Source organism: Oncorhynchus mykiss, chromosome 4 (genome assembly GCF_013265735.2).
Source record: "Oncorhynchus mykiss isolate Arlee chromosome 4, USDA_OmykA_1.1, whole genome shotgun sequence".
Taxonomy (NCBI): Eukaryota; Metazoa; Chordata; class Actinopteri; order Salmoniformes; family Salmonidae; genus Oncorhynchus; species Oncorhynchus mykiss.
In genome coordinates this window covers 11,346,078-11,364,680 of record NC_048568.1, presented here as the reverse complement: position 1 = coordinate 11,364,680, position 18,603 = coordinate 11,346,078, and the positions used below count along the sequence as shown (strand labels likewise).

General features: G+C 40.5%; 1 protein-coding gene across 2 annotated transcripts; it reads left to right on the top strand.

Moving 5' to 3' along the window:
* The first annotated feature begins 1,785 nt into the window (after positions 1-1,785).
* Positions 1,786-7,131, top strand: LOC110522078 (paired box protein Pax-1). 2 transcript variants are annotated; one of them, XM_021600164.2, is made up of 5 exons: positions 1,786-2,069; positions 2,599-3,225; positions 4,183-4,316; positions 4,491-4,692; positions 6,543-7,131. In XM_021600164.2, the coding sequence occupies exons 1-5, from the start codon at positions 2,066-2,068 to the stop codon at positions 6,629-6,631; spliced, it is 1,056 nt and encodes a 351-aa protein (XP_021455839.1). In that variant the 5' UTR covers positions 1,786-2,065; the 3' UTR covers positions 6,632-7,131. The 2 variants fall into 2 exon arrangements, with proteins under 2 accessions (XP_021455839.1, XP_021455838.1); XM_021600163.2 differs by lacking the exon at positions 1,786-2,069 and adding an exon at positions 2,083-2,470.
* Positions 7,132-18,603: the final 11,472 nt, after the last annotated feature.

Here is an 18,603-nt window from a genome sequence, read left to right as displayed (position 1 = left end):
GACAGAGTGAAAAGAAGGAAGCCTGTACAGAATAAAAATATTCAAAAACATCCATCCTGTTTGCAACAAGGCACTAAAGTAATAAAATAATTTGCAAAGCAATTCACGTTTTGTCCTGAAAACAAACTGTTATGTTTAGGGTATATCCAATAGAATACTGAGTACCACTCTACATATTTTAAAACATGGTGGTGACTGCATCATGTTATGGGTATGCTTGCAATCGTTAAGGACTGTGGAGTATTTCAGGATAAAAAAAGAAATGGAATGGAACTAAGCACAGGCAAAAGTCTAGAGGAAAACCGGTTCGGTCTGCTTTCCACCAGACATTGGGAAATAACTTCACTTTTCAGCAGGACAATAACGTAAAAGACAAGGCCAAATCTACACTGGAGTTGCTTACCAAGAAGACAGTGAATGTTCCTGAGTGGCCGAGTTACAGCTTTGACTTAATTATACTTGACAATCTATGGCAAGACCTGAAAATGGTTGTCCAGCAATGATCAACAACCAATTTTGACAGAGGTTGAAGAATTATGAAAATAATAAATGGGCAAATGTTGCACAATCCAGGTGAGGAAAACTCTTGGACTTACAAAAGACTCACAGATGTAATTGCTGCCAAAGGTGGTTCCAACAAAGTATTGACTCAAGGGTGTGAATACTTATATAAATTACATATTTATTTAATTTTCAATAAATTTGCAAAAATGTTGCAAAAATGTTTTCACTTTGTGATTATGGGGTATTGTGTGTAGGTAGATACGTGAGAGGAAAACCCATTTAATCCATTTTGAATTCAGGCTGTAACACAACAAAATATGGATTAAGTCAATGGGTATGAATAGCTTCTGAGCTTTAAAAAGAGACTCTTACAGTATTTTTTTTTTTTTTGTACAGATGTTTGGTCAACTTCTGTGGATTCAAAAACGTCTAAATAATTTGAATTATTTTGTTGGTGTGAGGAGTACATTCTTCGTAGGCCTACGTGTGTCTGATAGGTATAGACCTATCACAATCAATAGCTATACAATTTGTTTGGAAAATGAAAGGGTCCAACGTCATTAAGCATGCAATCAATAGTCTTTAAATACTACAGAAACTAAAAGGCTCCGCATGAAAATAATCCATCAGCCATGCCGTCAATGTATAAACTAGCCTTAGCCATGCGTAATCAAAGTAATCATCACTCCCTTAATCAAGCACACCAGGGATCCCTCAAAAGTCATTGTTAGAAATGGTTTGTATTCTATTAAACTAGAAATATTATGAATTGAGTATGGTTTCCATATGGTCATTGTGCACATGCAGATTAAATTATTAGCAATAATGATAGAGTAGGTATATTCAAGCGCAATTGGCAGATTTTCGGCGTTTTTAGCACATGTCTATAGGTTCATGCCTTCCAGTCCACGTTTCAATGACTGCAGGTAACTATTCGGATGGATAACAATGCGAATACCCTTGCAAATTAACGTTATATTGCAAACCTATATCACGGCCGAAAATGTGCATTAAATGCATTAAAAATAACTGCTCCTAATGGCAAGTTAATTCTAGACATTATTAATGAAATATATTTAAACAGAGACGTCCTTGTCATAGAGAATAGCTTTCGTTAGATTTTAATTTCCAAGCGCTGTTTGCTCCGATTACCAAGAGTTCTCGTCGGTGTGACAAAGGCCCTCTTGACTGAAGTTCAACTCTAAAACCCGGAAAAGATTCGGTGAAGTAGCCTGGGCTAACATACACGCGAAGGAGGAGACCAATGAAATGGGGAAATAGTCTTGAGCCGCAGCCAACGAGATTGACGTAATGGACGCGTCAAATGAATCTCCGCACACTTGAGCCTTCTGGATGGACAAATTTTCCCTTATGGGACAAAAATCACTTCAGTACCTTTGCCCAAACTCGCCGTCTTCGATCATCTTACCAGAAATGAAAGGGCAGAGCTAAAAGAAAAACGCACAGCAAAACCATTTCCCCCATCTCATGTGCAGTGGGGAGAGACCGCACTTTTCGCCCATTCTTAACTGCTAAAGGACAACATCTCACACCAAAGGCAATGGGTAAGCTCTCCCTACTGGGTACACACTGGTTGAATCAACGTAGTTTACACGTAATTTCAATGGAATTACGTTGAACTAACGCGGAAAAGACGTTCAACTGAGTTCTGTGCCCAGTGGGCCGTGGATAATTTGGCATGGACTCCTCAAGAGAAAATATTTGCATAAAAAGAGATTTAGAGGTTTTACCATTATATTGCACTATCCTATTCTCAAATGCGTGCACCCATGTATCATTCTATTCCAGTCCATGTCTTTGTTTCCATTTATTTTTAACCCACATTTGGATTGAGCTGCTTTCCAAAGTTTGAGATCATTATACGTTATTGGAAATTGTATTTGAAGGCCATAATAATACTAATGATATAGGTTAGATCAAGGATGGGGAATGGTGCTTTGGAAACGTGAGTGCGCACTGTGCATTACGCTATAAACTACAGGCTATTGTGGGTATGCTATATGTTTAAAACACGGTTACACTGATCTGTCGAGTCTATGCACCTCAATGCAATTCCTTATTTGTTTCTTGCAGATCATACATATGGAGAAGTAAACCAGCTTGGCGGGGTATTTGTCAACGGACGACCACTTCCAAATTCGATTCGGATCAGAATCGTGGAATTAGCTCAACTTGGAATACGACCGTGTGACATCAGTAGACAGCTTCGAGTCTCTCATGGCTGTGTGAGCAAGATACTAGCGAGATACAACGAGACGGGTTCGATACTGCCCGGTGCCATAGGAGGAAGTAAACCCCGGGTCACAACACCCAACGTGGTGAAAAGCATAAGGGATTACAAACAAGGAGACCCTGGAATATTTGCTTGGGAGATCAGGGACAGGCTTCTTGCAGATGCAGTGTGTGATAAGTATAACGTTCCCTCCGTCAGCTCCATAAGCCGTATTTTACGCAACAAAATAGGAAATCTTTCCCAGCCGGGCCAGTATGAGAACAGCAAGCCAATCCATCCTCAGCTCTCCTACAACCACATGTACCCGTACTCATACCCCAGCGCAATGTCGCCCACTGGGACAAAAATTGGCAGCGGTCCCGGTATACCGGTCACGCCGGGCCATGTTAGCCTCTCCCGCCATGGTTGGCCTTCCGTGCACACAGTCAGCAACATTTTGGGCATCCGAGCCTTCATGGACCCTGCAGGTTGGTGGCAAAATTGAATTTGACTCTTGCAGCTCAGTTGTTTCTTCAGAAACGGCATTACTGAGTGCATACACAGTTCTCAAATTGGCAATATTTCCAGATGCATAATAGTTCAATATTTACGAATTAGTGTTTCTTGTCAATCAAACATATATATCATACAATTCCATATGAATGAGGAACAACGTAAAACAACCAACTTATATTAAACGACATAGATTGATAAATAAAATAACATTATAGGTTTAACTGTAAAATAGTGAAACGGTATTATGGGCCTAATAGGCTAGGCCTAAAATAGCCCTATATGTTAGTCATACAACGAAAGTTAATTTAAAAAAAAATGCCTATTGATAAAGGAGCCAAATTACACATCTGATATAAATATGGACGCTAAATCCTCTTGAAATGTGTCAATGGTCAAATAAGGCTAGCCTATCGGTGTGAGGACTACTTTGTGGTTTGGCTATTCGTCGGCCTACTCATAGTTCTACATCGAACCCGTAGCCCATTGTGAACGTTAATGTAACGTCTTATTTTAGTTGAGATATCATTGTTTCCCTTCAGAACATGCGTTATAATGTAACCAGGCCTCTATAATTCGAAGAGGCAAACACTGTAGGTGTCAAATAAACAAGAATGTTTAAAATATTAAATGTTGTTCTAAAATTTCATAGAAATGTTGATCTTACAAAAACATGGCATTGAACACATTGTGGCCACAAACATTCGATCTGATTTTAGAAAATAAAGATTGGTTGAAGTGTGTGTTTAACGAAGAATTTCCACACGAATTTACCTAAATCAAAAACAATGTTCATCATGGCATGTCTTTGTGCAAGAGGAATGTTGTCATCAGCAGAGGTGTATCTGAAAATATCGATACAAATCGAATAAAACCTAAACTGGTTTGTAGACTTAATAATGTTACATTCTACACTGAAACATTTCCCACAGCCATCGCTGGAGCTGAGGGGTACCCATCAAAAATGGAGGAGTGGGCGAGCGTAAACAGAGCGACGTTTTCCTCTGCGCATGGTGTCAACGGAATAGAGAAATCCTCCCTAGAGGCAGACATCAAGTTTCCTCAGGTACATTTATGAATCAAATACAGAAACAATACACAAACAACGAATATGTTCATAGTTTGATCAGAAATCCGTTTCCACTACATTTCCCCTGTAAATACAATGCACGCATACAAGTGTTCAGGCGTTTTGCTTCTCTGTGCTTAAAATGCTTTATTTTCTTATTTTCCTCTCCAGTCTTCTTCAAACCTATCTAGTTATGCTTGTGCCTACTCTCCCCCAAACCAATACGGGGTGTATGGTGGACCAGCAAACTATATGACAACGGGACACCACTGGCAGTCTCAAAGCACAAGTCTTGCCCACCCTAACAGCGAAGCAACGATGCAAGGTGGAGACCTCCACATGGCGATGTCCTTCAAACACTCAGCACGAGAAGGTAAGCCATGCAGTCTCTGTACTTAGCTACACGTTTTTACATTTCAAATATGCAGGTGATATTTGAATGCAGAACAGTGGCAGGCGCGGCTTAAGGCAGCTGTCAATCAAACACCAGCAATTTGTAAATGCACTCGTCAAAAAAAAAAAGATTAGGGCTTTGTGGGTCGAAAGCTAACGACCCAACAGTAGGTGCCCAATTAGGGGGTCTAGGAAGACAACAGTTGACATTTAGAGAATGTCTGAACAGAGCAGGCGCTGCGTTGTGCGACTCATAAGGAAACCATTAAGTCCTCTGGGAGAAGGCATTGGAAGTGTAGGCTACTTTATTTACTGTGCAAGTCGTTTTGGTCTATAGGTATAGCACAGCAGAACCCACTCAGGTGATGATAGGTTATCTTGAAGAACACATTAATAATATTTGAACAGGCCTATATGATTACTATAACGATTTCGACCGTACTCTTCAAAACGTTTAGGCCTACATATTCTTCAAAATATAAAGTTGCAGTTATGACGTTCAAATTATGTTTATTCAATTTGCGAAGAAATGTTAGGCTATCTTATGTTCCTATTTGCAAGCTTTTAGTGCGTTTGCTTGACGAGTAGGCCGATTTGGAAGGTTTTTATTTTCACAGATACAAATGTCATTGAGGTAATTTAATATAATTGAGAACAACCATGAAATTAGCGATGTCAATTCATTCAATCGACTTATTAAAAAATACGTCATGAAGATATAGCCTGATAAGCTAATTCATGTAACACCAATGAGCACCATTCTACATTAAATACTTGAGGAGGTCTACATGATCCATACTATGTTGGAAAATCGATGCTGCTGTTTATCCAATCATTTTGATGTCTTGGCCTATGTCCCTATTATATTTTTGTGAAGAAAGATTGCTACATATGCTGAACAAAAATATAAAAGCAACATGCAACAATTTCAACGATTCAGTTTTTCCCCACAAAAGATTGCTTAATTAAAGTTTAATCAACTGTCCTGGTGGGTGATCTAAGAAGATGCCGCAGGTGAAAAAGCCTGACGTGGAGGTTCTGGGGCTGGCGTGGATAAACGTGGTCTGTGGTTGTGAGACGGATTGGACATACTGCCAAATTCTAGAAAAGGAGGTGGCTTGTGGTAGAAAGATGAACCTTCAATTCTCTGGCAACGGCTCTGGTGGACATTCCTGCAGTCAGCATGCCAATTGCATGCTCCCTCAAAACTTGAGACATCTGTGGCATGTGGGACAAAACGGCACATCTTAGAGTGGTATTTTATTGACCCCCCCAGCACAAGGTGCACCTTTGTAATGATCCTGCTGTTTTATCAGTTTCTTGATATGCCACACCTGTCAGGTGGATGGATTATCTTGGGAAATGAGAAATACTCACTAACAGGGATGTAAACAAATTTGCGCACAACATTTGAGAGAAATAACCTTTTTGTGCATATGGAATATTTCTAGGATCTTTTATTTCAGCTCATGGGACCAACAGCTGCGTTTATATTTGTGTTCAGTAGTATATTTGGTCTACAATACAATGGACACATAGGCTACTATTGACAGTCCAATAACCTTGATCTATGTCAGATGAGACATCAAAGACTACTCTGTCTAGATATCTCAATAATTAAAACGGCCAGCCCATGCCATATCTCTGTTGCTGCACTTATGGTGAGGTATTGTTTGGCGTTTTCTTTGGAGATTGTGTTGCGATATCTGCTGTTCTTGCCACGGCTTTGGGACCTACATCTAACACGCCTTTGTGTTCTCACTGTTCTGATGATGGATAGAATGACGATTTATTTGTTCCATGAACGTATCTCTTGTTTGTTTTTCGCAGGAGACAGAAAACCTCCCGGTCCCTTGAGCAAGCACCAGCACGAGGCGTTGAGCGTACACGGACTATCTCTCCCGACCTCCGCTTCATAACCCAACGAAACCAACGGACCGTCAAGATCACAGGCAATGTAGCCGAAAGAAAATGCGTAAAATTAAAAGATTTCAAAAAATGCATAATCCACTAGTAGAATAATCGAATGTCGACATGAATGGTGGTGCAGTCTTGTTCACCTGCACCAATGCAGCGGTGTTGGGTTGATTAGGACATCATTATTATATATTTAAAATTCCACTCATTCAAAACTCATCCCAATCGAAATTGTGTAACACGAATTATGTAGCCAGCCTACAAATCTCGACAGTTCCAACGCATTGTTTCTCACAACCGATGATAATCCTGCATGCTCTCTGGGTTCAAACAAACATGAACCATCTCTATTTGTTAGGGCCTATGTCCTAAAAGGGACATTTAAAAAATGTTAACAATATCATGTAGGCCTATTTGTAATTTTGTAAATGATATCTGCAGAAGCTGTATTATATATTTTTATAGCCTAACTGTGCTTAATAAAGGCATGCTAAACGGGAAATGCCTCGTTCATATTTTTGGATTTGCCTAATTCCTGCAGGTTCATGTTGTTGGCTCCTGGTAAAATGAAAATGATACATTTGCAGTTGGTAAAATAACTTCGTATAATGATTCAGTATAACAGCTTTTTTCCCCCTGATGTGTCACTCACCATGCCTCCCTTCAAATTCGTGCAAACCAAGCTTTTCTGGAGTTAATGATGCTTCGCACTTTTCGGCGCCTTGCAAGATGGTATCTCTGTAGGCCGATACCTTTGGCCAGATGCCACCGCCAGGCTTGCCCCCCCCCCCCCCCCCCCCCCCCCATCTGGGTAAGGAGGCTGGCCGCAATAGCTACCCAACAATCAGCCAAGAATAAAGACACGCCCTTATTTGATATAGGCTCCAGACCATGACAAAAATCATACAATGACACATCTATTGGATAGCCTATTCCAAGACAAACACGAAACACCCGATAATCCAACATACAGTATCAGAACCGACTGTACACAAACCTCTGGAGCCCCTGATCAATCCAAACATCACGCAGAGATAGACGCAAGTCATGCGCACCGTTTGCGTCAATAATCATAGAAGGATACAAGACAGACAGTGTTGTAAAGCTAACGCGAATAATGCTATGCCGAGAGGAGCATTAAACGACGCTTTAAAAGTGATATATTGTAAATGTACCTCCATTTGGGACTGCATATCGTGTTGACCTTCAGAAAACATTCGAGCTTGGGCTTGATCAATTGTTGACCGTGAGCAAACTATCACTGATCGATTAAACCAGACTGCCCACAGTCACAGCTACAATTTTTCCCTCTCTGCACCTTTGTTTTTGATCATTGTTTATTTCAGTTTACAGTTTACGTATGTTCAACTGAATTCTGATCGAATGGGTATTCGCCCATCCAAATATTTGCCTTGGAAGTGTAGAGATCATGTGCCTAATCGAAATTAGATTATAGTTAGATTATATTTATGATATTATATTATACTAGTATGAATGATAGGCGACCTTGGACAGAATATATTTTCATATGTAGTGTATTGAAATTAATCCACTCAAACCCTTCTTGAAATACTACAAAGCTACTGTAATTCATTCTAACTACAATAAGGAATTATGAATATGAACACGAACATGAATGTACACTATGTATTAAGATAATGCTTATATGTTGATATTTCTGTATTCATTTTAGAATCTATATTATAAAATGCGTGGTTCGAGCCTTGAATGCTGATTGGCTAAAAGCCGTGTTATATCAGACCATATACCACGGGTATGACAAAACATTTATTTGTACTCTTCTAACTATGTTGGAAGACAGTTTATAATAGCAATAAGACATCTCAGGGGTTTGTTGTATATGGGCAATATACCACACACCCTCGGGTCTTATTGCTTAAATATAATTTATTCATTATTATTTATTATTTATTATTGTTATTATATATATTATTTAGTCTTATTTAAGACAGCCTATACGTTATTCGCCTGCTGCATTCTAGAATGACCTAATACATAAATTCAGAATACCTATAAAAAATTGTCACTACATATTTTTTAAATTATTATTATTATAGAAAATTATTGTACAATGCTAAACAGATATTCATTATTATCTGGTTATATAATGCTGCATTAGATAGAAGTATTGAGTGTCTCTAAAAATTATACTTGTTTAAGGCAAGGGAGTAGACAACATTTCAGGATGAATACAGAGGCCTATTTGGGGGGTTTTTGAGGCGTAAACAAAGAGCAATTTAGGAATTTTTATATCTGCATAAAGGACTAAAAATACTAACCAAGGAAACCTTATGAAAATACAGTTAGTGGAAGTGGAAAACATAGTTTGGTTAAGCGCTTACGTTTAACAATCCTCAGAGTACAGTTTGCCTGTGTGGTGGATATAACCCAGCCAAGCCACGGACCTCTCTCTCAGATGAGGACACGTGGGACTTTCTCAACAGAAATAAACAGAACATTCTAAACACAATACAGATACTGGTAGTTCAGCTTTTGTTGTTTGAGTTTTTTGTTTTATCCTTACACTATCCATATTTTGTGAAATGCAGTTTTCATTATCCAAATGACCACATGTAGGCCAAATGCACTCCAAAACATTGATATTGGATTGAGATAGATGTGCTGAAGATCGTGTATAAGAAACTGACTTTAACAAAAGGTTTTGGAGGACGTTCTACTCAGGGTTGCGCAGGTTTGTAGTCAGAAAGACAGGGTTGCGTCTCAAATTGCTCCCTATTCCCATATTGCACTACTTTTGACCAGGTGTCACTGGGCTCTGGTCAAAAGTAGTGCACTTTTTAGTGAATAGGTTGCCATCTGGGACACAGCCAGGAAGTTGTTAAAAGCAGGAGCATGCAGCAGAGAGAGGGATGTGTGTGGTAGGGTTACCATGGACACCTGGTGATGGACATCAACAAAGGGACGGGGAGCTGCAGCATGCAGCTTCCTCCATCACACAGTTCAGTGTGTCTCCTCTGCAAACGACCCCCCCCCCCCCCCACCATGTACTTTAAAACCCTGCCCGAGACACATCCCACGGGGCGCAGACGTCAGTTCAACGCCTAGTCCACGTGATTTCATTGAAATGGCTTGGAAACGACGTTGGTTCAACCAGTGTGTGCCCAGTGGGATAGGACTGCGTACCAAACGGCACCCTATTTTCTATTTAGTGCACTACCTAGTGCCATTTGAGACACACACATAGGACTGCTGAGACAGGCGGAGGCCAAAATATAGGGTGTGTCCTGTCCTTATAGTCATTAGTATTATGTGTTAGAGCAGGGTTGTCAAACTCATTCCATGGAGGGCCTAGTTTCTGCAGGCTTCTGTCTTTTCCTTTCAAGTAAGACCTAGACAACCAGGTGAGGAGAGTTCCCTACTAATTAGTGACCTTAATTCTTTAATCAAGTACAAGGGTGGAGCGAAAACCCGTCCACACTCGGTGTGTTACGGTGAGAGTCTACACAGAGATTCAATACATTACTTATAGAATTGATAGAATATGGGATTCTACAGGATATATAATACTGAGAGTCTATATCTCCTTTAAATCTACATGTGCTTAAAATTCATTAACCAAATTATCTGAACCTGAAGTAGGCCTATCATAATTTATGCAGCACCTTGACCTGAGGGACAGTTCTCAATTTGCATGTTAGTATTTAATTTCTGCTAAGCTGAACTAGAAAAGTGCAACTGTTGTCATCGCCAGTGTTGAGGTTAGTACAGACGAAATGAAAATGAATATTATCTAACATTATCATTTCCTGATCATAATGTTTATTTGGCTAACAAGTAGTAATTCTGCAAAAATACAACAAATATTTACGGAACGATTAGCCCCATTTGCAATAGCATTTTTACTGGAAGTGTGTGTCTACAACACTCCGTGAGCCCCAATAGCCTCGACGGCAGGAGAAAACTGTTTGACTTTGGACCTATATATTCAACATTTTCTCACCATTCAAAGGCTATTGGACTGTTTGTTTGCTGAGGTCTGCTGCAGACAGATAATGAGCAATGTAAGGTGATCCTCTAGCAAACAGCTACTGCTGAATGGAGATGTGCCATTACTGGGACAAGTCTAAGCCTTACTGAGCACAAGTCTGACAGAGCAAACACTGGGCCTAAAATGAGCCTTCAGTTTGATGGCCTACCACCTGGACTGACTGACGGCTGACTGACGGCTGACTGACTGACTGACTGACTGATAGCCCGCACAACTGATCACATCATCACTGGCGGTTATTCTGAGAACAGGCCCACATCAATCTGCTCGCACCCTCCCCCTCCACACACACACACACACACACACACACACACACACACACACACACACACACACACACACACACACACACGTTTGTATTGTACACACAGTCCAAATGAATGTATCATGTGAGTACATCTAAAAGCTTGTCTAAAGATGATTAATAGCTATATAATATAAGTTAATTCACTAGCTTGTGAAGTAACTTGTTATGTTTTGCCTGCTGTCATATCAATTACCATGTACCTTTATGTACGGTTGTAAGGAAACTTGTTATGACTTCCCCAACAATCAGTTTTTCTCCACACGCCCTGAGGCAGGGCCACATTCATCTCTGCCGTGTCAAACATGTATTATAGTACAGAACACACCTCCATTCCAAGACACACCGTCTAAATGTCACCCTCTCAGCAGCACGGAATCAAGGCGCCAGGACTAAGACTGGAGGCAGAGAAGGAAACCACAAGCGACCTTCTGCTCCACGCTAGAAGACGCAGAGTGATGTACATGCTACTCTCAATCTGCACGCATGGGTCCGACTTGAGTTATTAGTCAAAAGTAGAAAGTAATATAATTTGAACAAAAGCAAATGAATTCAAATTTCATTTGTTTCAGTATACTGACATAAAAGACGGTGTACATTCACTTGCACACAAAACATTGATATTTCTAAGTGTGTTGTGTCCTTTGCGTTAAAAAGTGGTAAACCTAAAGCGATATCTATCTGAGGGTCAAGACTTTTGAAGCAAACACACTCAGACGCAAAAAGAGCTTCTTCATGGGAAAGGCTAGCAGCATACCGCCAGCCAGCCCCCACCTTCCGCAAGTGACCATGGCTCGGCTTGGATTACCTCCTTCATTCTCAGCCCTGAACAAAAGTGTCAGGAGAGCTGAGGAAGTGCTCTGCTGTCTGTCCACCTCATCCGGAGTCCCTTTCAGAAGATGCCCGACTCTCAAAGTCAGCCCTGACTAGCCCCTCTTTTCTTATTTTACCGCAGAGATTTCAGGAGAGAGCAGATCAACACAAATAAATGATTACTGACAGAAATCCTGAAACCAGCGGTCAGCATTTTGACTGGTGCTTGAGATACAAGGTTGTCCCACCCCATCTCCCTCATGAATTATCCCTATTTTTGGATAATCTGTTAAAATATCACTATCCTAACATTAGCATCCGATAAATAAAAAAAAGCAAATGGGGAATCTGGACGTTTTAACCATGTGTCTGTAATAATAAGTTGGTGGGTACTTATATCTGTCCTGTTTCACAAAAGTGTGTATTAATACGCATGTGTGAATTGGAAATGTGTTTTTTGTACATCCCACTCCCCCTGTGACACCTTCGGTGAGTGGGGTCACGGCCAGGGTCTGCCAATATCAACGACGACCCTGGAGCAATTGGGGTTAAGTGCCTTGCTCAAGGGCACATTGTCGGCTTGAGGATTCAAACTAGCGACCTCTCAGTTACTGGCCCAACGCTCTCACCGTTCGGCGCTGTGTGTGTGAACGTTTTGGAGTGTGTGCTTGTGTGTCACTCCTATATCACTACCATACTCAGCAGAATTGCTCAATTTGTAGTGTCTACTGTAGACAGACGGCAGAGCTAGTTTGTCTAGGGGGGATGATGTACTTGCTTGTAGTGAATGATAGGTGCGTGACTAAATGGTACGTAGTTCTGTCTGAATGCATGGCTGCTTCTCAGTCAGAACTAGAATACCACTCAAGAGATGAATCTACCCCAGAGTTCCGTATCCACGACCAAACACCTCTCCAAGTAATTACTCTGAAATGGCAACATCATTTTGTGTTGCAACCTCAGAGCATCAGGTATCAATTATGACCGCTTAACCTGTCAGACAAAAGGCAACTCTCACACTTTTGTTCTCCACAGATGACGCCATCTTAGTTTCTTGAAATATATCGCATTGCCTGGCTACAATACCAGAGGATCTCAGAAGTGTTCACCCACCACCTCTAGACATTTACACATAATATCAGCTTTCTTATGGAACAAACAAGGGCATGAATCCTATTTGAATTTGCGTTTTTAGACCTGTGATACAGTATGTAAGAAACGAGAGTTTATGCTCTGAGACGACTGTGACTTTGTCCAACAATTCTCTCAGCGTTTTTACATCTGACAGTTTAGTCTAGTCGAACACCGAGTCGAGCACCACCCACTGCACTACACCTCCCTCTCCCTCCCTCCAATGACTGGCCCCACTTCTGGGTTCCATGCATGACATCATTTCCTCTCAGCAGTCTCAGAGAGTCCTCTGATCTCTTGTTCAGATACCAACGTCCGTCCAGTTAAAGATGCGCCAGTGTTGGTACTTTCCTACCAGGGCTTTTCCTTATCTAATGAACATAACAAGACACATTTAAGAAAAGAGCCTGAACTATTTTAAGAAAGAAGGCCTAAGCAATTTATTAAAAGAAGAATGAACGCACAACTAACCAGGAGATAATGAAACTACATAATCCAATTTCATAGGTTAAGTAAGTATCTTACAGTTCAGGATCTCATTTTTGACCTTTTAAATATTTGGTGAAAATACTAAGACAATTTCCAAAGAAATCTTAATTAGAAACCTATGGGTTTCTGGAATCTAAAATGAACTGTATTTATAATGAAGTATCAAACATTAAACTTAGATTAGGTTTATTACAGATTCAGAACTAAAGAGGGAAATACAGTGCTTTCAGAAAGTTTTCATACCCCTTGTTTTCATACCCCTTATTCCTCATTTTGTTGTTTTTCAGCCTGAATTCAAAATGAATTTAATATATATTTTTTATCTCACCCATCTACACACACAATACCCCAAAATGACAGAGAAAACATGTTTTTTAGACATTTTTGCAAATGTATTAAAAATGAAATAAAATGCATCCACTTTCCTTTGATCCTCCTGGAGATGTCACTACAACTTGATTGGAATCCACCTATGGCCAATTCAATTGTTTGGACATGATTTAGAAAGAAACACACCTTTCTATAGAAGCTCCCACAGTTTCCAGTGCACGTCAGAGCAGAAACTATACCATAAGGAACTGTCTGTAGATCTCTGAGAGAGAATTGTAATGAGGCGCATATCTGAGGAAGGGTATAAAACCATTTCTAGAATGTTGAATGTTCCCAAGATCACAGTGGTCTGAGATGGGAGAACTTGCCAGAAGGACAACAATCTATACACCTATCGGGGCTTTATGGGAGAGTGGCCAGACGGAAGACACTCCTGAGAAAAAGGCACATGACAGCATGCCTGGAGTTTGCAAAAGGCATGTGATAGACTCTGAGTGCGTAAGGCAAAATATTCTGTGGTCTGATGAGACAGAAATTGAACTATTTGTTCTGAATGCAAAGTGCTATGTCTGGAGAAAACCAGGCACAGCACATCACCCGTCTAACACATCCCTTCCATGAAGCATGGTGATGACAGCATCATGCTATGGCAATGCTTTTCAGCAGCAAGGACTGGGAGACTGGTAAGGAGAGGGAACAATGAACTGAGCCAAATACAGGAAAATCCTTGATGAGAAACCTGCTTCAGAGTACAAACGACCTTAGACTGGGGCAAAAATGTAAATTCCAACAGGACAATGACCCCAAGCATACAGCCAAAGCAATGCTGGAATGACTTCCCGAACAAGAATGTGAAAGTCCTTGAGTGGCCCAGCCAAAGCCCAGACTTGAATCCCATTGAAAATCTGTGGAAAGACTTGAAGATTGCTGTTCACCACCACTCCCCATCTAACTTAACAGAGCTTGAGAAAATCTGCAAGGAATAATGAAAGAAAATCCCCAAATCCAGATGTGCAAATTTGTTACAGACATACCCAATATGACTCAAAGCTGTAATCGCCGCCAAAAGGTGCTTCTACAAAGTATTGACACAAGGGTGTGAATACTTAGGTAAATGAGATATTCCTGTATTTAATTTTCAATATACTTGCTAACATTTCTAAAAACATGTTTTCACTTTGTCATGATGGGGTATTTCATAAATTTTGAATTCAGGCTGTAACACAACAAAATGTGGAATAAGTCAAGGGGTATGAATACTTTCTAAAGGCACTGTACGTTGTTCACCAAAAATGCAAACTTTACTTTCAGTGATAACGCATTGCGAGCTTAAACACCCTCTACATAGAGATATGCTTCATAAAAGTAGAATTTTACCACAGTATTGATATTTCCAAGAGAAGCAACTTGAATTCTCATGCATCATGAGGTTACAATAATGCGGTTCAAGCCCCCATGCAGTCTTTATAATTGCATCACTGTATGTTTAATCAATCACCGTGTGTTTATTTAACGAAAACAACCTCAAAATATATTTTTTTATCATATATTTCCCTGAGCCTCCCTTGGCCCTTGAAATGCTCAGTTTGATCGTGTGGGCGTTAGAAAACAAATTGGAAGATTTTTACATACACAGATCTGATTGGCTGATAGAATAGGCTAAAGCCCACCCCCTTACCCAGATGAACAGTCTGGGTAATTAGTCTTAGTCTTAGTCTTGTATAATCAGGTCACATTGCAACGTCATGCTGTGGGCCCAAAGTTCCATCCCACTTGAACAGGCTGAAATTCCAACACATTTTTTTCAAACATCTCTTACACAAAATGGCATCATAATTTTCTCAATTTCAGAGTGTTATTTTGACCCCATAGTGTACAAATATCATAAAAAAATTGAAAATCACGTTTAACTGCACTGCCCCTTTAAGTACACAATGAATGAAATCATTCTTCTTTTGTTCCAACAATGTGGTTTAATCTGATCTCTCAACAAGACGTATGATAAGAAAGTCACTAAATTATGAAAAATAGCTGAAGTTGATCCTGAAGTTCCCCTTAGAGGGAATCTAAATAAAACCACACAAAAACTAAAACCTAGATTCATTATATTATTTTGATTATAGTCAAGTTGCTATTTGATTATGTTTAATCAGCTTTGTTTTTCATTCAGGAGGACATAACCTTTGCAAATACTTGTTGCATGAACAAACCAAGCCCAACTTGTTTTTCCGGCTGTTCAAATCACATATACATGGCAGACTTTGGTAGCTCGACTGAAGTTACTCTTCTTGTGTGCAAACACAAGATCGGAGATGGTGTCCATTGATCTCGCCTTGCTGACTTCCCCTGAAAACCCTCTCAAATGCCTCTGCCGTCTGATAGCATCTTTAATGAATAGATGCATGTACACAAAGTGCTGACTGATAGCCATCACACGAGAGGGAGGGGAAAGAGTTCACATTTTAAGGACAATCACAAATTCCATCTTAACTATCTGGATGTCTTCCACATTGCCACACGCCCTGCCAGTGCCCCCGTAATTGACCTCAAAACTCCCCAAATCATTCAGAGCCAGGAGCCACCACCCAGTGTTCGCCCGCCAAAAAGAGAAAGATCCTTATTTTCTGCTATCAGCACCTCTTTGTTTCCATGCCGATAGCAGTTGGAGATAGTGCTGTGTCAGTGGCTAGCCCCCCATGGCTAGATCACCATAGGGTACACACAACCATGGTACACAGCTGGCACACGAGTCGTGTCTCCAAGGCTGTGCTCCAGATGGCACCCTATTCCCTTTATAGTACACTACTTTTGACCAAGGCCCATAGGGCCGATAGTGCACTATATTGAGAATAGGGTCAATTTGGGATGCATACCAACTCAACAGTGTAGACCATTTAACACTCTCCCAAGAGGACATTATCACTGACTGGAGCGAGAGACTGTGAACAATTAGCCCAATACTACAATGACATTGTAAATGGAGCATAATAGCTGTGAGCTTTGAGTTTCTCTAATGTTCACGGCAGAAAGAGAACTGGAACCAGAGTCAGCATTTTGTATGTCACCTTAATCATCAGGCAGAGGAAAACAGAGGCTCTTACAGCTATGGCAGTAGCATAGCTAGCACAATATTTCTTCACGGACTTCTACAGAAATGTATTAGCCGAACATTCTGCTTCCTGGATGATGCTTGAAGTCAGTGATAGAACCAGAGCTGTTATGACAGAGTTAAAGGATTTGGCCAATTGCAGAAAAGATAGAGAGAGAGAGAGAGAGAGAGAGAGAGAGAGAGAGAGAGAGAGAGAGAGAGAGAGAGAGAGAGAGAGAGAGAGAGAGAGAGAGAGAGAGCGAGAGAGCGAGCGAGAGAGAAAGAAAGAAAGAAAGTGAATGATAACCATGGTGATTAGTGAACATCAGCTGAAAGGCAGATCTTGTCTGCGTCCCAAGTGGCAGCGTATTCCCTACATAGAGCATAGTGTCCCTATGGGCCCTGGTCAAAAGTAGTGCACTATATAGGGCATAGAGTGCAATTTGGGAGGTAGATCTCCTCATGGTGTATGACAACGATACCAGCAGCTACATGCCCGATGAGAATGAGCTGCACAGCGATAACTCCTCACGCTTTGTTTGGCCTGTAAGAAGTGCTTCGCTGGAGATGGCTGAGTTATCGGACCTTGGGGGAGATTAGGGATAGACCCTAGAAATGTCCACAACGTTGGGGAATAGGTAGCCATTTGGGACACAGACAGGGGCTTTGCGTTACCTGTGTCAAGAAACCTGAGAGCTTCACGTGGCCGGAAGAACCGATCCTCATCCTCAACTATTTTAAAAGCTTTGCGCTCCTAATCCCCAAGCCACATATTACAGCTTTTGTGATGCCACAAAGCCGAGATCCTCCAGTCGATCCTATGGGCGGGTTAAAAGATCAACAGCCCAGGACAATGATTTGGTGGTCCTATTGGACAGAGGTCAGGACTGAAGATCGACCAATCCCATAGCCAAACATGACAATAAATGACAGGCTGGATCTACTCTGTTTACATTCATCTTAAGTTCGAGAGCTTCATTGCAGGTGCAGAGCTTTGTAAAAGACAATCTGGCGGTGATACAGATCTCTGTTGTTTGATCGATCTTCATGCCATGTTTCTTGATTCCTCAAAAAAAAACAGGTACTGTATCACAATGGTTCCTAAGCTAAACACTTTATGCTCCAGAACAGTGGTGGAAAAAGAACCCAATTGTCATACTTGAGTAAAAGTAAAGATGCTTAATAGGCTCAAGTAAAAGTGAAAGTCACCCAGTAAAATACAACTTGAGTTAAAGTCTAAAAGTATTTGGTTTTAAATACACTTAAGTATCAAAACGAAATGTAATTGCTAAAATATAATTACGTATCAAAAGTCAAAGTATAAACCATTTCAAATTCTTTATATTAAGCAAACCAGACGGCACCATTTTCTTGTTTTTTTTTAAAATGTACAGATAGCCAGGGGCACGCTCCAATACTCAGACATAATCTATCTATCTATCTATCTATCTATCTATCTATCTATCTATCTATCTATCTATCTATCTATCTATCTATCTATCTATCTATCTATCTATCTATCTATCTATCTATCTATCTATCTATTAACAGAGATGTGAAGCCACAGTGTGTGAACGTTTCCTCACAGATCACCAGAACTGAATGGACATTGTGTACAGACTGAGGAAAAAGGCTGACTTATCTGAATGAGGGTCCATTTAAGATGTGGGGAGAGGATTAGGATGTTTTCATCTCCAAGCCATCCCACTTGGGTGGTACAGTGGGAAGCACTAGATGAGATAGCATTGTGAGTTTGAAAAGGTAGCATGCTACAAAAGTAAGTTAGGAA